This window comes from Myxine glutinosa, chromosome 8 (assembly GCF_964187855.1).
Source record: "Myxine glutinosa chromosome 8, kmMyxGlut1.1, whole genome shotgun sequence".
Classification (NCBI taxonomy): Eukaryota; Metazoa; Chordata; class Myxini; order Myxiniformes; family Myxinidae; genus Myxine; species Myxine glutinosa.
The window spans coordinates 29526437-29547075 of NC_136268.1; the positions used below are offsets into that span (position 1 = coordinate 29526437).

The 20639-nt window shown below is 46.7% G+C and overlaps 1 protein-coding gene across 1 annotated transcript in view; it reads right to left on the bottom strand.

Annotated features, from left to right (window-relative positions):
• The window catches only part of ATIC (5-aminoimidazole-4-carboxamide ribonucleotide formyltransferase/IMP cyclohydrolase), a 51442-nt gene extending 31585 nt beyond the window's left edge, over positions 1-19857 (bottom strand). Inside the window, exons 1-3 of the mRNA XM_068124173.2 lie at positions 19796-19857; positions 1866-1992; positions 906-982 (exon numbers count right to left, since the gene is read on the bottom strand). Of these exons, the coding sequence (XP_067980274.1) occupies positions 906-982; positions 1866-1992; positions 19796-19805 (214 nt within the window). The 5' untranslated portion in view covers positions 19806-19857. The remainder of the gene's footprint in view (positions 1-905; positions 983-1865; positions 1993-19795) is intronic.
• Positions 19858-20639: the final 782 nt, after the last annotated feature.

A 20639-nucleotide genomic window follows, 5' to 3' on the forward strand; every position in this document is an offset into this window, starting at 1 on the left:
TTGTTTTAACACAAAAGCCTTAAAAATCACTGAAAATACATCCTGGTGAGGGTTTGCAAGCTCTGATTGCTCTTTTTCTTGTTCATTTTGTTTCACTCACTTCCTCTGTTTGAATGTGTTGGCTGGTTTCCCAGAACCTTGCAGTTTTTATGTTGCTCAGCCAGAGATACTCATAGCTTGCCCATGCATCTGCTCCCCGACACGGGAGCACCGCCCCCCCCCCCCCCCTCCCAATTGTGCCCCCCTCCCCTGGCGCCCGTCCTTTTAACTACAGGCCTCTTCGCTTTCTTTCAATTATAATCAAGAACATGGAATCTACAATTGCAGTTTGTTGATCCCAAGGTGTCCTTCATGAAGAGTAGACAAGCTATCACTGGCACCCAGACCAACTTGAAATTCCTGCTCTAGCCGACAGGGGGCACAGCAGCCTAGGAGAATTGATGCCAATCCAAGTAACGATTATAACAACCTCCAATCTTATCTCTCTAGTCTCAATCCTACATCTTTCCTTTCACCCCTCAATGGCAGCGCAGCGGTTTGGCGCATACATGTGGAAGGCTGGGAGAGCCTTCTGCAGCGTTTGTTCTCGAGCCCGGGGAAAGCGCGTGTGCAAAGAAAAAGGTGAAACGAGCATCTGTGCAGAGGTTCTTGACAGGCTGCTTGTTTTATGGGATACCGGTACTATTACAAACTTGTTTATCAACTGCTGCTAACATTGAATAGGTGAGGTTGCTACACACAAGTACCAATGAAATAAAAAATTCCAACAAATTTTCAGAAATATTTTACAACCACCAAACAAAATAGTAAAAGTAACACAACATTTGCCAACGGCATTTATCATCCCAAATAAAATGTGTAACAAGGATTTTAAATCACCTCATGTACTAGCTAGAGCTGTTTACCTGCATGGACAGCAGGGTGAAGAGTCTTCACACGGCCCCCGAGCATTTCAGGAAAGCCCGTGAGCTCAGACACGTCCCTGTACAAATGGAAACGGGTAGATCGGTAATGACTCGAGCCAAGGCAATTACAAATCCAGAACGGAGCTCATCTACAGGTCAGGCAGGCAGTACGGTTTGTTTAAGAAGCGATGAAAGACGATGAAGTAGCAATGCCTACAACTCTAAGTGTTGCCGTAGTAGCTCAGAAAATTATCCCAATTTTGCGTAAAAGAAAAATTAGTTCGATAGAAGTAAATTAAATAATTTATATCAATTATCCCAAAAACCTCTAAAGGCCTCAAAAAAAATGGCCTCTAAAGGTGTTTTTTTTTTTGTTTTTTTTTATTATCCCAAAAACATAATACCTCCAACCTTTGGCTACAAAGGCATAACCATCAGATGGAAAGTCCATAAGGACTGTTCAGAAGTAAAGATGAGATTTGTAAAATGTTAAACAAGGAGGATACAAATTTGCACCGATTTGATTCCAGAGACCAAAATGTTAAAAACTTCATATCTTAAATGGAGTTTTCGCTTCTCGCCGATTGTGATGCAATGCTGTGTTTAACATAGACATGTGTACGACATCTGGGTTCAATTAAAAATACAGTGCAATGTAAAAAGTCGTTCTGTTTGCCAAATGCATCACGTCACACAAACATGTGAGCAAACCCCCATGCTTAAAAATAATAATAATAATAACCACCTTTAGAGGCCATTTTTCCCCGCAAAGCGGGGATTGGCCTTTTTCGGGAACCGTGGTTGTTGTTGTTTTTCGGTCCCCTTAAGCACAAGCATAAAAGCTTTTACATTGGGGCCGACAGGCTACCGCATCTCAAGCCTATCAGCGGTGAAACAGTCATAACAGTGATTGAAAATGTGGAGACGGTAAACGACCGAGCACAAAAAGGGAGTTCATACCGCGCTTGCACCCCACAGTCCTGGAGCGATCTCAAGGTCCCTCCAGAAGCCACCAGATCGAGTCCCATGGCCTGAAGCTGTTTTGCAAATTCGACCAAGCCTGACTTGTCAGACACTGACAAAAGAGCTGTGGATGTTGACAACACAAGTAATAGTAACACAAATAACTAATCAGTACAATTACTAGAAAGCATCTCAAAATGCAAAGCCCATCGATGTCCACTTTGTACTCGAACTAAACTTGGCGAAGACATGAGCTCAAAAATGCCAATTTTATTAATTTCCAGTGTTCTTCATATTCTCAAAATAAAGGTTTGTCGAAAATCTGATGACAAAAGCTCAATTGGTTAAAAAAAAAAAAGTTATGGCCTGGACAGACACACACTGTCGCTCAATGGTAAATAAATAAATAAATAAACAAACGAGGCAATGACAACAAAACCCGAACATTTCACGCTGAGCAGGGATGGACGGGCTGGAAGCCCTAGTTACACTCATTGTGACTTTGCCCTATTAACCCACTTATTAATTAGTCTTCTCCATATTCTCATAACAAAGGTATGTTTAAAATTTGATGACAAAACCTCAATGGTAAAACGTTACGGCATAGACAGACACACACACATAAGTGAATACAATTTTTGATATCCTGCTCTGTATTGTTTTTGGCCCGATCTCCCTCCCAATGGTGAAGAATCACTTAAAAAATTAAATAATTCTCATATCCGAATCCATCGTCAGATCTTCACCAAAATCTAATCAATTATTCCTCGTCACACACACAACCTGTCCACCAAATTTAGTTCAAATCCGTCATGTGTCCGTCATGACGGATTTCCTCTGCGTGGGGGAATGGGCTAATAGCGTGCGTGCGTGCGCGTGTGCGTGTGTGTGTGTGTGCAGAAGTGGATGGGAAACCAAAGCTAGAATTCAATAATTGTAAAGATATATATGCACACAAAATAATTTATTTTAAAACCAAATAAATAATACAACTATCACAGAACATGGTGATATGAGCTGTTTGAGATGAACAGTACTGAAGCAATTCAGCCAAGGATGTTCATTCCTGGTGGTGGTGGTTCATATGCAGCCTGAGGCTGCTTGGCTGCAGAATTGTCTGTGGGTTTGGCTGTCCCGCTGATGCAGTTCCCCTTATTACCAGTCAGCTGGTACTCATTTTGCCAACCTCGGAAGGATAACAGGCTGAGTCAATCCACCTGGTGTTAAAATGGCGTAAACGGGGTATGATGGTGTTGGCTTCACCATTAAGCCAACACCAGCCTTTTCATTCCGGATAATGTGAAACATAGTAAGGTGGCATCATGAAATATTTTGGATATACCCTCACTGGTTGGCCAAAAGTACTAAATGTTCCATGAATGTTCCTCACGTTACAATGATCTATTTCTGGTAGGCTCCCCTTCTGAAATTACACAATGACACCTGAGTCGGGGAAACTGAAATTCAACATGTGATATTACCCACAGATATGATATATGTCCTCAGTAGGTCTTTTTTATAAGTTATTGGAAAAAAAAAAAAAAACACCAATCAGTCAAAATTGCATAGAATTAAAATGATATAGACATCATCTGGATATTTATTCACTTTAAATAAAAAAAAGACAGTATATAATGCTTCATATGTGTGATGGCTGTAAATAGGAAGCACATACGCTAGCTCTCCGCCCAATTTTGTATACAGAGTCGAGGCTCGTGAAAGAGCTAACATTTATCAAACAAACAAATCAAACAAACAAGCAAGCAAAGTATATAAAAAGGGGAGCGGTCGACAAGATGGGGAGAGAAGGGGAGGAAGCACACAAACACAACATTTGAGAGCAGGGACATCGGGAGATGTGTGGGAGGGAGAGGGCCTGGGGGGAGGCAGGATAGGTATAAAACGCAAGGACACCAAGGACTTCCAGGAAAGAAGACAAAAGTCACCTCAAAAAAGTGGATTTGGGGTGAAATTAGCGGGGGTAGAAAAGATCAAGGTTTTGGATGGGGGAAGATAAGAGATGGTGGTGAACAGCCGTTTTAAAGACCTGGAGGGAGGAGTGGGATTGAAGAGAGTGAGGGAGTTTGTTCCAGAGGTGGGAGAAAAGAGGAATGAAGGAGTGAAGGTGAGCAGAGAGTCTTGATTTTGGCAGTTTAACCATAAGAGGGTTGCAGGCAGATCTTGTGCGACCTGCAGGAATATTTGGGGGACAGAGCCCAGAGAGAGCTGGGGGAGCAAGGCCGGAGAGGAGTCGGTGGATGACAGAAAGACCACCAACCTGCCTGCGGTGACTGAAAGGCCCTCGGAGATAGCGTCATCGCGGGAGATTCCAATGATTCTGAACGCTTTGGTTTCAACAGCGTGAAGACGAGCTTTTTGAGACATCTTGTTCAAAAACAACAAGCAGACAACAAACAAACAGACAGACAAACAGGGGTGAAAACATAACCCTCCATCCATTGGGTGGTGGATGTAATTATTGAAGGTAATCTGGATACAGTACAAGTTCTTACTGTGATGTAGACATGTAATAAGTCACTGTATTTCCATGAACATGAAGTGCTATATTTTTTATTACTTTTGCACAGTACGACACACGAGAAGATCACTACTTTAGACTCTGAAACTACAGGTACTACTTTCGTCATATTTTAATCAGGTTCATCGGAAATAGACCCATCCCAGAAGCGCTGAATGATACCTTTGCTTCTCGTCAGTGCATGGATGTTAATACCGGTGTAGATTGGTAGTGGTGGCTCACCTTCCTGAGAGTGTTTGGAAAATAAGGAGGACTCTGTTGCTTTCTTTGTGTTGTACAAAATAGTTCGACATGTCGTGAGACAAACTTGATAAGGACACCAGGCTGGATGAAACAGAGTCATGCTGATCCTGGTCGGAAGTGGCCAGCAAACTTGGAAACTTCAGGTGAAACATGTCATGACGGACGATTTTGGCAGCATTTGCCAGGACTCGAGCATCTTCATCATAATGACGTTTTTTTCATCGCATCCCTTAATGAAATTCCCAGACCATCTTTCAATATAAGAATGGTATTTCTCCCTTAAAACTGTTCTTGGATGTCAGGAAAATAAGCAAGTAATTTTTCTTTCAACCTGGTCGTGTTTTTTGTTTTGTTTTTTTTTGTATACAAGATCGACGCTCGTGAAAGAGCTAACATTAATCACACAAAAAGACAAACCGACACACAAAACACAAAAAACAAGGGGAGCGGCAGACAAGATGGGGAGAGAGGGGGAAGGACACAAACACAACATTTGAGGGCAGGGACATCGGGAGGACTTGGGGGGAGGTCGGAGAGGAATAAAACATATGAACACTGCAAGGACTCTGGGGTGAATTACCGGGGGTAGAAAAGATCAAGGTTTTCGATGGGGGGAAGATAAGAGATGGTGGTGAACAGCTGTTTTAAAGACCTGGAGGGAGGAGTGGGATTGAAGGGAGTGGGGGAGTTTGTTCCAGAGGCGGGAGAAAAGGGGAATGAAAGAGTGAAGGTGAGCAGAGAGCCTAGACTTTGGCAGTTTAACCATAAGAGGGTTGCAGGCAGATCTTGTGCGACCTGAAGGAATATTGGGGGGACAGAGCACAGAGAGAGCTGGGGGAACAAGGCCGGAGAGGAGTCGGTAGAAGACAGAAAGACCACCAACCTGCCTGCGGTGAGTGAGTGAAAGGCCCTCGGAGTTGACTACATCGCAGGAGATTCCAATGATTCTGAAAGCTTTGGCCTCAACAGCGTGAAGCCGAGCAAGGTGTGAGGCAGGAGCACCAGCCCAGAGGGGGGAACGGTATTCCATTGAGCTGCGGATGAAAGCCTTGTATGTGGTGAGGAGCTCAGGTGTGCCAAGGAAGGACTTCGCACGACGGAGGATGCCCAGTCGGCGACTGGCTTTGGAGGCCAGCTTGGAAATGTGGTTTTCCCAAGAAAGATCATGGCAGATAGTGAGACCCAAAAGCTTGAGCGACAGAACTTCTTGGAGAGGATTGTTGAGAAAGTAGATGGGAGGGTTGTCCAGTCGGTCCTTTCGGAGAGACGTTGTAAGAGTGTGAGATTTGTCAGGATTGAAAGACATGTTCCACTTGTTTGACCAGTCTGTGATGTTGTCCAGGTCTGCAGAGAGTGAGGAGGCTGCAGACTGCCGATCTGAGGGATGAGGAATGGAGCGGCAGATAGTGGAGTCATCAGCAAAGAGATAGAGAGGATTTTCCAGAGAGTCGGAGAGATCATTGATGAAGACCAGAAATAGCACAGGGCCCAGAACACTGCCTTGGGGAACTCCAGCCAGAACAGGAAGGGGAGATGAGAGAAATCCATTCAGGGCCACACGTTGCCTGCGACCAGAGAGGAAATCCGCAAGCCATGAGTGGAGATTTCCCTGAATACCATAGGAGGTGAGTTTGGTGAGCAGAGCTGGGTGCCAGACCGTATCGAAGGCACGTGATATGTCAAGTGACACAGCTCTGATTTCCTGTTTGGCATTGAGGACCTCCATCCATTGTTGAGACAGCAGAAGCAACATGTCCAGAGTAGAATGACCTGGTCTGAATCCAAATTGATGATCAGAGATCAAGCCATTGGAGAAGAGGAAGGATTTGATATCTGAAGCAATGATGGATTCCATGACTCTGCTGATAATTGGGAGCAGGCTGATTGGTCTGTAGTTGCAAGGATCTGTTTTTGCACCTTTTTTGTGTAAAGCGGTAATGTTTGCTGATTTCCAAGATGCTGGCAGATGACCTTGAGCAAAAGAGAGGGCGAAAAGAACATAGAGAGGGTGAGATAGAGCGGCAGAGCAGGATTTTAGGACCCGAGGGCTGATGCCATCTGGTCCAGTTGCAGAATCAGAGTCGAGGTTTGATAAAAACTTCTCCACCTTGTCAGGAGAGAAGGACACAGAGTCCAGGAGCAGTTGGGTTCGACTGGGAAAGGTGGGAACAGAGAGAGATGGGTTTGGGACACAAGATTTTGAGGCAAACACAGAGTTGAGGCATTCGGCTTTGTCACGTGCGGTGTCAACTGTGTAGCCATTTGAGGTAAGGGAGGGGATGGAGGGGGAACAAACACCAGAAACGGATTTGACCAGACGCCACCAGGATTTGGAGGAAGAAGACAGGTTTGAGAGTTCAATCTTGAGTGTGGAGAGATAGTGCTTCCTGGCACTCCTGAGGGTAGAAACACACTTGTTTTGAGCTTGGTGGAAGGAACTGAGATTGCCTTCAGTTGGATTTGCCTTCCAAGACGCAAAGGCAAGCTGTTTCAGGGCAACTGCCTCACCACAAGATTCAGTGTACCATGGACGGGAGGAAGGGTAAGACAACTGAAGACGAGATGGGATAAATCTGTGCATGAGAGAGAGCAGTTTGCTTTGGAAGAATTCCCAGGAAGAATTGATGTCAGAGGCATTAGAGATGGGAGACCAGTCCAGTTGATTGATGGCTGCTTGCAGACCGTGCCAGTCGGCCTGAGTGAAATGCCAGACCCGTCGGCGCCGAGGAGGCTCTCTGAGAATGGCCAGTGAGATGTCCACTTTAACAAGCACATGATCAGAAGAACCGATTGGGGCAGAAGAAGAGCAGCAGACATTTGCAGGGAAGTTAGTCATAACCAAGTCCAGAAGAGAAGATACTCCATTGACTGAGATCCGGGTCGGGAAATTGACAGATTGTGTCAGTCCCAATGAGTCGCAGAAGTCCTTTGCTGAGGTGCCATGGCTGGTGAGAGATGAACCCACACCCAGCCAGCTGGCATGATGACAGTTGAAGTCGCCACATATGAGGAAGAGAGAGTTTGGATGAGTTGATAGAAGTTGGCCCATGTTGTCCGACAGAGAAATGTAAATGGAGTCATCACTGTTTGGAGGACTGTACAGAACACATATGAACAAAAGGTGGGAGCGGAGAGGAAGCCGTAGCCAGAGGTACTCCTGTGGGTGGGGTGGAGAGAGGGCAGTGCAGTGAGAGTGAGGAAGAGAGTTTTTGATAAAGATAGCCACCCCACCACCAGGACGAGGATCAGGTCTATCGTACCGGAGGAGGGAGTAACCAGGAAGAGATATTAAGGAATCAGAGACATCTTGAAGGAGGAAAGTTTCTGTTAAGCAGATCAAGTCTGGATTTTCAGAAGCAACCTGAATGGAGAGATCAATCAGGTTTGAGCGAAGGCCCCGGATGTTTGAGGTCCATACCGTTAGTGAGGAGAGAGGGGGAGCATCGGGTGCAGGACAGGGGAGGGGAGGGGTAGGGTCAGATGAAGGGTGAGAGGGGGATGTAGGAAGAGCAGTTGACAGTTTGTCTGTTGACAGTTTTTCTGTTGTCTGTGACAGTTCTGTTGTCTGTGACAGACAGGTTTCTGTTGTTCTGTCGTTCTGTTGTTCTGTTGTCTGTGACAACTTGTTGACAGTTTTTTTAAATACCGAAGTCTTTCAGACGGTCAGTGTAAGTAAAGGCTATGTTCAGAGTGGCCACAAAGTCCCTATGCATAAGTGTGTCCTCTGTTACTTATTTGTGAAGGGGTGGGAAGAGAATGACAGAGATCTGTAATCTGGTGGTGAAAGAAGGCCACATTCCAGCGGATTGGGAACTGAGTACCCTCGTCCCTCTATACAAGGGGAAAGGTGACCTTCTGGAGTGTGGCTCGTATCGAGCGATAAAGTTATTGGAGCATGGAATGAAGGTATTGGAAAGGGTGTTGGATAGGAGGATAAGGAAGAAGGTGAAGATCGACGAAATGCAGTTTGGATTTATGCCAGGAAGAGGAATGACAGACGCGCTCTTTATTGTGAGGCAGTTGTAGGAGAAGTACATGGAGAAGAGGAAGAAGTTTTTTCTTGGGTTTGTTGATCTGGAGAAAGCATTCGATAGGGTTCCATGCGAAGTATTGACATGGGCATCGAGGAAGTTAGGAGTGGAGGAATGGTTGATCAGAGTAGTGATGGCAATGTACAAAAGAGCGCGCACAGCTGTAAGGACGAAGGACGGGAACAGTGGTAAGTTTGATGTGAAGGTGGGAGTGCATCAGGGGTCGGTACTAAGTCCAATACTATTTGTAGCTGTGATGGAGGTGCTGGCTCAGAACGTAAAGGAGGGTTTACCGTGGGAGTTGTTGTATGCAGATGATCTGGTGTTGATTTCAGAAAGTATGGATGGGCTGAAGGAAAAGATGAACAAGTGGAAGGAATGTATGGAGACAAAAGGTCTGAAGGTGTATATCGGAAAGACGAAGGTGATGGCAAGTGGCAAAGCATGTGGTGAGGTGGCAAGAACTGGGAAGTGGCCATGTGCTGTGTGCAGGAAGGGTGTCGGAGTGAACTCCATTCAATGTACAATGTCATTGGGTCATTAACCAGTGTGACAGCTACATTCAAATGTAAGGTGTGCACAGAGGGAGCTGCAGATGGAGGAAATGTTGAGTTGGATCTTGGAGACGGCGTGAAGCTGGAAGGTGTGAAAACATTTTGCTACCTCGGAGACATGCGGAATGGAGAAGGTGTATCAGACTCGGCAACGGTTGCTGGAGCGAGATGTGCGTGGAAGAAGTTTCGGGAACTGAGTGGCGTGCTGATGAGGAGGGGAGTGTCGTTGAAGCTGAAGAGAAAGGTGCATGCTGCATGTGAGAAGTGTTATGATTTATGGGAGCGAGACATGGGTTATGAATGTAGAGCAGCAACGAAGGCTGGAAAGGGTGGAAATGCGAATGGTTCGGTGGATGTGCAGAGTATCGTTGAGAGAGAGGAAGACAAATGACGAGTTGCGAAAGATGATGGGAATAGAGCCTGTGATTGATGCTGTGAAGAGGAACAGGTTGAGGTGGTTTGGTCATGTGTTGAGGAAGGATGAAAGTGACTGGTTGAGAAGAGTGATGGAAATGAATGTAGAAGGAAGAAGAGGACGGGGAAGACCGAGAAAGACTTGGCTAAAGATGGTGGAAGAAGAAATGCGGGCAAGGGGGTTAACAAGGAGAGATGCAGAAAATAGGGCAAAATGGAGAAGATTGTCATGGGGACCGCAAGGCTAACCCCCGCTCTAGCAGGGAAAATGGCCTTATAATGCATGTTGTTGTTGTTGTTGTCTGTTACTTATTTTTTATATTTATTTTCCAGGTACGTCTTCAGCATGACGGACACCAGTGAGTACAAGATAGAAGAAAAACTGATTACTTGTGTTTGGGTTCACATCCACGTGTGAAAAGGAGCAAGTTTTGAAGACATAAGGACAAGATTTTCGCAGGGTTAAATAAGCCAGCTCCGACGCACGACACGATGCAGGCATGGGAGAAGAAGGCTTTTTCAACAGAGAATGTCCTTGCTTTGACTTGATTTAGAGCAAGACTCTTCTGCAGCAATTTCCTGATCGATCCAGGAATGTTTATGTTTGGTGCAAAGAAAATCCACACTTTTATGAGGGAATTGAACAGCATCCTCTTCATGTCATGATGTGGGCAGAAATTTCAGAAGATCACTTCATCGGGCCATATATGTTCGATACAAGTGTCAATCACACTGCTTATTTGAACATGCTTCAGACGTGGTTTGTTGCACAGCTGCGTGAGAGGCCTTGAGGCAACAGTTATCCTGCAACAAGATCGTGCACCGGCACATTATGCTCTCGCAGTTAGAGAATATCTCGACGACAAATTCAGTGGGCAATGGATTGGATGTGGATCCAAGATAGTGTGGCCTCCTCGAAGTCCGGATGTAACAACATGTGACAACTCGCTTGAGGGCATTGTGAAAGAGGAAATTTCTCATCTCCACCTAACAACAGTTGAAGACTTCAAAACAGCTGTCAGGGGCTGCTTTTATGACCTCCAACCCTCAACATGGAAGAAGATATCTAGAAGAACATGGAGAAAAATTCAAATTTGTGTGGAAAATGGAGGGGGGCACACAGATAAATTCTACTTAAATTCTAACTGTGTGCATAGGGACTCGTCGCCACTCTGTAGCTCAGGTAGCCTGAACAAAAGGACTGGGGGGGGGGGGGAAGACAAGGGGAAGAGTATGGGGAGGGATAGGGGGAATGGAGAGAGGTAGTGGAGAGGGAGGGGTAGGGGAGAGGGGAGGGGTAAGGGGGATGAAAGAGAGAGAGGAGGTGGGGGGAAAGGGGAAAGAATGTGTAGATTGAGTGGGCAAGGGGAGAAAGGACAGGGGAGAGATATTGTGTGTGTACATATATAGATATATACACACACGGTGAGTGTCAAAAGTAGCGCCCGATTTCTGTGTATGTATATATATATATATATATATATATATATATATATATATATATATATATATATATATATATATATATATTTCTGTCAGTTGATTGTTTGACATTTGCATTACAGTGTACAAGAAGTTATAAATAAATGAATGACCTGTTTATCTAACCATTTATTCGGGGGAAGATTATTACGGAAGTTTACCAAGCTGTTTTACTTGAAATTTTCAAAGTGCCCTCCCTCGTGATCGATGCACAATTGCAGTCGAGCAGGCAGAGTGGCACACACGCTTGCAGAGTTCGATATCAATTTCCTCAAACTTTGCAGTGATTTGAGCCTTCAATTCCTGAATGGTACGAGGCTTTTCATGATAAACAAGGTCTTTCATGAGCCCCCAAAGAAAGAAATCTGGCGGTGTAAGATCTGGGGAGCGTTATAAGGAGTCTTAAGCGTTATAAGGAGCATTATAAATAAGCGTCTGGGGAGTGTAACGTCGAAATGGTTAGAAAAACGTCATTCTCATCTTGCCTTTGGAGATCTCGCGAGATCTTTGTCGGCGAGGTCACGTCTTTTCGAAGCTGTCCATACGCTCACGCTTTCGAAGTTAAGTAATTTTTCACAATTGCGTTTTTGTCGAAAATGTACTTATCTTTCGGTGTGTGTACCTATAGTGTGTCCTCAGGAAGATTCTCGGTGTTAATTTTTCATACCTGTATACAAAATAGTCGGTTAATTCGTGTCACGTCTTTTGAGGCCTTGAAGGCCACCGTGTCCTACCCTGAGGCTTTGTTTTTCTCTCAGCGGTCTGTCGATTGTGCTGCAATTACTTTCGTTCTCTGTTTTTGTCCCAGTCTTTCACCCCATACTTCCTTGTTTAAAATCTCAACTCAAAAAGAAAAAAAAATTTCCTTCTCTGTTCGTATTGTTACAGACGTGGCTTGGATGTTATGTACCGAGCGGTTTTATGGTATGACCACGTCTGCACAAGTTACCCGATTGTGCCCGAACGTTGACGAATCGCGCTATGCTAGACCAATGAAGGAAAAAGAAGACACACGGCTGGAATTAATACGACACGACACCAGGGATACGGTTCTCAAAGGTTGTTATTACAATAATGCGGAAGGTTTAGATTACAGGGACAAGAGGGAAACATAGGAAGGTGGGCACTTAAACACACTTATATTAACCCCAACAGACGACAAATAAACGGGACAAGGCTCACTCACACGGGGTTTGATTGCAACGAAAGCGGGTAGCGATCGCTCCAGGTGCACCTGGGCTCAGGGCAGGATCACGTACGGTCCAGTTTAAGAGATGCGGTGGAGGTATTGCAGCGCTCGAGGGGTGGCGACTTCTCTCTCCAGGCTGGGGGCGCATCTGACGTCACATCCGGCGCGGGGCCGCGTATATCCGGCGGGGAGTGACACGCCCTCGGCTCGTTAGCTCCGCCTCGTGGAATCGGCACGTTGCTTCTCATTGGGTGCGTGCGGGGGGGTTACTGGCTCCGCCCCTGACGAGGAGCTGACAGCCAGCCCCTTCGGGGTAACGCCGTGGAGCGTATGGTCATGGCGGGTAACCGAGCCGGTGTGAGGACGCACACTCCCCGCCCCTCTGTTGTTGTAGTCGTAGTTGTAGTTGTAATTGTTGTTGTAGTTGTTATTGTTGTTGTTTGGGGAAGAAGATGGGAGGAGGTATGGGAAAGGTCCTAAACTCACTACTGATGCCATATAATCACATTCTGGTGCAACGAAGAGTCATAATTAATGGAAACGAGGCCTTAACTGACATAGATTAAGAATAACTAGGAAGATGTCCGAAAGTTGGCTACGTGTGGTGCGGTGGACCTGGGCACGACATTTAATGGGGGAATAAGGGGAAGGTCGGCTCTACTGATTGTTATTTACATGCAATGGGACTAGGGAATGGGGGATTGGGGAAAGTTGGAGAGTATTGGAGAAAATAGGGGAATATTTACAAGCGGATATGGAGGCCAAATTCCATATTCGCAACAGTATTCATTGTTCTTCTTCGTTTATTCGTTGTTCTTATTTGTTCGTTCGTTCTTCGATCACGTATTTCACCCCCATTTCCATTTTCCATTTCCCCAGATAGTTTTCACTGCTCAATTTAAAAATGTTGAAACTTTCCCCTGAAGTACTGTATTCTGTCGTATATTATAACACCTTTTTCTTCTTCTTCTATAAAAGGATGCTTTTGACTTGCTCACCAAATCTATTCATTCCAAAAAAAAAATCCATCTCTTACAGTTCCCTCTTTTCTACATTCCCGAAACTCTCCTGCACTCCACCCCTCCTCCAGCGTCCTCAAACGTATTTTTAAATCGAAGGTCACAAGAAACTCCTTTTGCAATAAATGTTCGTTTTGCATTAATCGTACACTTTCTAAAATCCAATCTCTCCCCTCGCCTCCAAATCTTCCCCATCACCCCTCCCCTCCAAATCTTCCACATCACCCCTCCCCTCCAAATCTTCCACATCACCCCTCCCCTCCAAATCTTCCCCATCACCCCTCCCCTCCAAATATACCCCCTTGCCCCTCCCCTCCAAATCTTCCCCATCACCCATCTCTTTCAAATCTTCCTCCATGCCCCTTCCCTCCTAAACTCCCCCCACACCCTTCCCCTCCCAGACTCCCCCACACCCTTCCCCTCCCAGACTCCCCCACACCCTTCCCCTCCTAGACTCCCCCACACCCTTCCCCTCCTAGACTCTCCCTCACCCCTCCCCTCCTAGACTCTCCCTCACCCCTCCCCTCCTAGACTCCCCTCTCACCCCTCCTCCTCCTCAAAGCATCCTCCCCGCTTCTTCCCCCTTCCAACTCTCACCTTCATCTCCCCCAACCTTCTGCCTCGCTCTTCCCCCTCCTCAAATATCACCTCACTGTACCTCACCCAATCACCATCAAACCTTTTGTCCGCCCCATCCTTCCCTTTCTCCAAGCTATTCTGAAGTCTGACACATTCAACAGCTCTCCCGACCTCTTCCTCCTCTTCCTTCTCTTCCACATATTACCCTACCCTCCCCCCCCCACCCCCCCCCTGTTCTGTAGCCGATGCTCCCCCTTCCTCTTCATTAACGGTATGGACCTCAAACATCCGGGGCCTTCGCTCAAACTTGACTGATCTCTCCATACAGGTTGCTTCTGACAAACCAGACGTGATCTGCTCAACAGAAACTTTCCTCCTTCATGATGTCTCTCATTCCTTGGTGTCTCTCCCAGGTTACTCCCTCCTCCGGTATGATAGACCTGAGCCTTGTCCTGGAGGTGGGGTTGCTATCTTTATCAAAAACTCTTCCTCACTCGCCCTGCACTGCCCTCACCCCCAGGAATACCTCTGGCTGCAGCTTCCCCTTCGCTCCCACCTTTTGTTCATATGTGTGTTCTACCGTCCACCAAACAGTGATGACTCCATCTACATCTCGCTGTCTGATATGGACCAACTTCTATCTACCCATCCCAACTCTCTCTTCCTCATATGTGGTGATTTCAATTGTCACCATGCCAGTTGGCTGGGTGTGGGTACCTCTCTCACAAGCCATGGCTCCTCAGCAAAGGACTTCTGCGACTCACTGGGACTGACACAATCTGTCAATTTCCCGACCCGGATCTCAGTCAACGAAACATCTTCTCTTCTGGACTTGGTTATGACGAACTTCCCTGAAAATGTCTGCTGCTCTTCTTCTGCTCCAATCGGCTCATCTAATCATGTGCTTGTTAAAGTGGACATCTCTCTGACCATTCTCAGAGAGCCTCCTCAGCGTCGACGAGTCTGGCATTTCACTCAAGCCAACTGGCACGGTCTTCAAGCAGCCATCAATCATCTGGACTGGTCTCCCATCTCCACCGCCTCTGACATCAACTCATCCTGGGAATTCTTCCAAAGGAAATAGCCCTCTCTCATGCACAGATTTATCCCATCTCGTCTTCAGTTGTCATACCCTTCCTCCCATCCATGGTACACGGAATCTTGTGGTGAGGCTGTTGCCCAGAAACAACTTGCCTTCGGCTCCTGGAAAGCAAATCCAACGGAAGGAAATCTCATTTCCTTTCACAAAGCCCAAAACAAGTGTGTGTCCACCCTCAGGAGAGCCAGGAAACAATATCTCTCCGTTCTCAAGACCAAACTCTCTTATCTGTCTCCCTCTTCCAAATCCTGGTGGCGTCTGGTCAATTCTGTTTCTGGTGTTTGTTCCCCCTCCATCCCCTCCCTCACCTCAAATGGCAACACAGCTGACTCCGCATGTGAAAAAGCTGAATGCCTCAGCTCTGTGTTTGCCTCTAAATCTTGTGTCCCAAACCCATCCCTCTCTGTACCCACCGTACCCAGTCATACCCAGCTGCTCCTGGACTCTGTGTCCTTTCCTCCTGACAGGGTGGAAAAGTTTCTGTCAACCCTTGACTCTGATTCTGCAACTGGACCTGACGGCATCAGCCCACGGGTCCTAAAATCCTGTTCTTCCGCTCTTTCACTCCCTCTCTCTGTTCTCTTCACCCTCTCTTTTGCTCAAGGTCATCTGCCATCTGCTTGGAAATCAGCCAACATCACAACTTTGCACAAAAAATGTGCAAAAACAGATCCTAGCAACGACAGACCAATCAGCCTTCTCCCAATTATCAGCAAAGTCATGGAATCCATCATTGCTTTGGATATGAAATCTTTCCTCTTCTCCAATGGCTTGATCTCTGATCATCAATTTGGTTTCAGACCAGGTCACTCTACTCTGGACATGCTGCTTCTGCTTTCTCAACAATGGATAGAGGTCCTCAATGCCAAACAGGAAATTAAAGCTGTCTCCCTTGACATATCACGTGCCTTCGATACGGTCTGGCACCCCGCTCTGCTCACCAAACTCTCCTCCTTTGGTATCCATGGAAATCTCCACGCATGGCTGGCGGACCTCCTCTCTAGTCGTCGTCAGCGTGTGGCCCTGAATGGGTTTCTCTCATCTCCTCTTCCTGTTCAGGCTGGAGTTCCCCAAGGCAGTGTTCTGGGCCTTGTGCTTTTTCTGGTCTTCATCAATGATCTCTCTGACCCTCTTGAAAATCCTCTCTATCTCTTTGCTGATGACTCCACTCTCTGCCGCTCCATTCCTCATCCCTCAGTTCGGCAGTCTGCAGCCTCCTCACTCTCTGCAGACCTGGACAAAATCGGACTGGGCAAACAAATGGAACATGTCTTTCAATCCTGACAAATCTCACACTCTCACGATGTCTCTCTGAGAAGACCGACTGGACAACCCTCCCATCCACTTTCTGAATAATCCTCTCCAAGACGTTCTGTCACTCAATCTTTTGGGTCTCACTATCTGCCATGATCTTTCCTGGGAAAACCACATTTCAAATCTGGCCTCCAAAGCCAGTCGCCGACTGGGCATCCTCCGTCGTGCGAAGCCCTTCCTTGGCACACCTGAGCTCCTCACCACATACAAGGCTTTCATCCACAGCTCAATGGAATACTGCTCTCCCCTCTGGGCTGGTGCTCCTGCCTCACACCGAGCTCATCTTCACGGTGTTGAAACCAAAGCGTTCAGAATCATTGGAAGCTCCCGCGATGAAGCTAACTCCGAGGGCCTTTCACTCACTCACCACAGGCAGGTTGGTGGTCTTTCCGTCTTCTACTGACTCCTCTCCGGCCTTGCCCCCCCAGCTCTCTCTGGGCTCTGTCCCCCAAATATTCCTACAGGTCACACAAGATCTGCCTGCAACCCTCTCATGGTTAAACTGCCAAAATCAAGACTCTCTGCTCACCTTCACTCCTTCATTCCTCTTTTCTCCCGCCTCTGGAACAAACTCCCTCACTCTCTTCAATCCCACTCCTCCCTCGAGGCCTTGAAAACAGCTGTTCACCACCATCTCTTATCTTCCCCCATCCAAAACCTTGATATTTTCTACCCCCGCTAATTTCACCCTAACTCCACTTTTTTGAAACGCCAACTTCTTTCCTGGAAGTCCTTGGTATCCTTGTGTTTAATACTTCTCCCCCCACCCCCCCCCCTTCCCACACCTCCTCCCCCCAAGCCCTCTCCCTCCCACACATCTCCCGATGTCCCTGCTCTCAAATGTTGTGTTTGTGTGCTTCCCCTTCTCTCCCCATCTTGTCTACTGCTCCCTCTTGTTATATATTTTGTTTGTCTGTTTGATTTGTTTGTGTGATAAATGTTAGTTCTTTCAAGAGCCTTGATTCTGTATACAAGAAAAAAAAAATCATGTATTTATACCCTCTGCCAACCCCTTCTTTTTCACTAATACAAATGTCAAACAAACAATCACCTGAAAGAAATATATATAGTCATACCCCGTTTTACGCCATTTCGACCTCCGTCAAATCCGACTTTATGCCACTCTTCTGGAGTAAATTTCAGTTCAGCGAACGTCATTATGTGCGACTTTACGTCACTCCTAAGGACGTGAAAAAAATTAAATTTTTCCTTAAAAATATATTTAAAGTAAATAAAATAGTGCATAAATTAACAATAAAAGAAGCTAAAAAAAATTTTAATACAATAAAAAGCATATTAAAAAATATTTTAAAAATGTACGTGCAGTATACTGTACGTACGCGTAGCTGCTGGTTCTCATTCAAAACAAAGGCGACGCCATATGCATTTTGTCCTGTGCTGCGGTCGCGTGCTTGCTTGGCCTTTCGCTGGTATTTTTGTCATTATTCCTTAACTCTGTGAAGGTTCCTTTACTGTGTAAAACAACCAACGTAACATGGCAACAGCGAAACATGACGATGCCGGCTCGGGTGACCGTCCGTGGCAGACGTCACGTCACGTCACCGTGCAGAGTGTGCAATGTCCGCGACGAGGTCAGGCCCCATGGCCCATGGCGCATGTGAAACGAGCCTTGAGCCGGGTTGCCTCGCCGGGCACCTCGCCGGCATCCGGCGTCGACGAACCGATCGACGTGTGCATGTGCACATGTGCATGGATTTGCAAATGCCTGCCTGTACGTCGACGTTTCTGCGTATATCGCATCGTCCAAAAATAAAGCAAGCAAGCAACTTCGGTCGCTCGAGGAAAGACGGGGCACGCCTACGACTCGGAGGTGAGCGTCGATCCCCGGGGGGGCTGGGTTCACGGAACCCTGAGCTCGTTCGTTCGTCACAGACGACACAACACGACCACCGGTGAAACTGCTCGGACACGTTGGGTAAAGCACGCCGTGGTGAAGCGGGCCGGAGCCACTCGGCACACAAGCCAGCTCACGGTCGACACGTCCGTGCCGGTCACCCCGTTCGAGAAGACCCGACTGATAGAAAACAACGGAGGGACTCCCGACGGGGAGCGGCAAAGATTCAGGGCGAAGCCGCAGCCTCCTCCAGTTATTTACTCTAGTTTTACGGTGTTCGTCTTCATTTTAAGGCATTTTTAAGACATTACGCCCGGTTTACGTCAAAAACCGAGTTACGTCACAGCTTATGGAACCAACTAATGACGTAGGCCAGGGTATTACTGTATATATGTATATATATAAACAGAAATCGGGCACTACTTTTGACTCACCCTGTGTATATATATATATATATATATATATATATATATATATATATATATATATATATATATATATATATATATATATATATATATATATATATATATATATGTATATATATACATATACATATATATATATATATAGGGGTTTACAGTCTTTTGGGTGGTGGTTTACAGTCCCCTCCATTTAGGGGGGGGGGGGGCAGGGAAGGGAAGGAGGACAAATTGACATCTGTGAAGAGTGCTTTGCCCTCAGTTACCCCAGTAAAAAAAAAAAAAAAAAAGGTCATTGTAATACCCTCTGCCACCGCCGCCGCCACCAGGTGGCGCTACATGGTACACTTCAACATCGAGAATTCAACACACATACTCACTCACCCCCATCTCACCCACTCCCCCTTCACTGGCCCTCCAACTCACCCCCTCCTCCACTAACCCCTCTCTCACCCACACCTCCTCCACTAACCCCCCTCTCAACCACATCTTCTCCACTAACCCCTCTCTCACCCACACCTCCTCCACTAACCCCTCTCTCACCCACACCCCCTTCACTAACCCCTAACTCACCCCCTCCCCCTTCACGAACCCCTAACTCACCCCCTCCCCCTTCACTACCCCTCACTCACCCCCTCCCCCTTCGGCTTCACTAGCCCCTTTCTCACCGCTCCCCCTTCATTAACCCCTCTGTCACCCCCTCCCCATACACTAACACCTAACTCACCCCTTCCCCCTTCACTAGCCCCTTTCTCACCGCTCCCCCTTCATTAACCCCTCTGTCATCCCCTCCCCGTGCACTAACCCCTAACAGTAACTCACCCCATCACACTTCACGAACACCTAACTCACCCCCTCTCCCTTCACAAACCCCTCAACCGCCTTCACTAACCCCTAACTCACCCCCTCCCCCTTCACCTTCACTAACAACTAACAACTAACTCAACCCCTTCACCAACCCCTTTCTCACCCCTCCTTTCACGAACCCCTAATTCACCCTCTCCCCCTTCACTAACCCCTGATTCACCCCTCCCCATGCACTAACCCCTAACTCACCCCCTTCCCCTGCACTGACCCTTAACTCACCCGCTCCCCCTAACTCACCCCCTCACTAACTCCTCTTTCACTCTCTTCCTCCTCACTTTCTCTTTCCGTCAACTTCGCGCTCCCCTCAATGAAAACCTCACCGAGCTCCATGCTGCCACCGCAGAGCCACGTGATCGCCGTGACCGACCTGTTCTTCTTCCTCCTCCTCTAATTACAAAAGGGCTTTTGTGAATACAGTACTTTATCTCGTAAATACACCATATTTATGCTTTGATTTCCAATTAACGTTTCGTTTCGACCTGTTTGTTGTAAAGGAACCGCTATTTATTCCTCTTTTTCATTTTTATATTTAGTCTTCGTTTAAATTTCGAAACGTTTAAGTTAATGAACAGCACATGTCATACAAGATAACTCATGCTATAGTTAATTTACTTTTCGGTATTTACAAAATGAAGTTACCCATCGAAGGCGACTGAGGTGTGTGGGAGGAAAGCATTGCGTAGCCTGTTATACACCATCATATTATAGACCGTTATTTATGTTTCCATAAAGTACGTTGAATAAAGATTGCAAAAATTGATCTTCTAAAATAAAATAATAATTCCAAATATGAAGCATTGCGACATTAATATGATTCAAACAAAAGGTTTACAATGTAGCTACACAGTACCCTGTACTATGTCAACAGCTCGTGCAAATAGCAAAATGGACACTCGGGCAGGGGTCAAGGGGTCACTGTAAGCCCCCTTGTGGGGTAACCCTTAACTCACCCCCTGCCCCTTCACGAACCCCTAACTCACCCCTGTGGCGGGCACAAGGGGTAATAATTCCACGCACCAGTGGGTGGCGCGAGCGCCCAGGCGGGGACCGATGGCACATGCCCCGCCCTAACGACCGATCGGCCACGCCCGGGGACTAGGCGTGACCTCGGCACATATATGCCGGCTCAAAGCTCGAGCCCGCTCAGTGCTGCAGTTCGACATT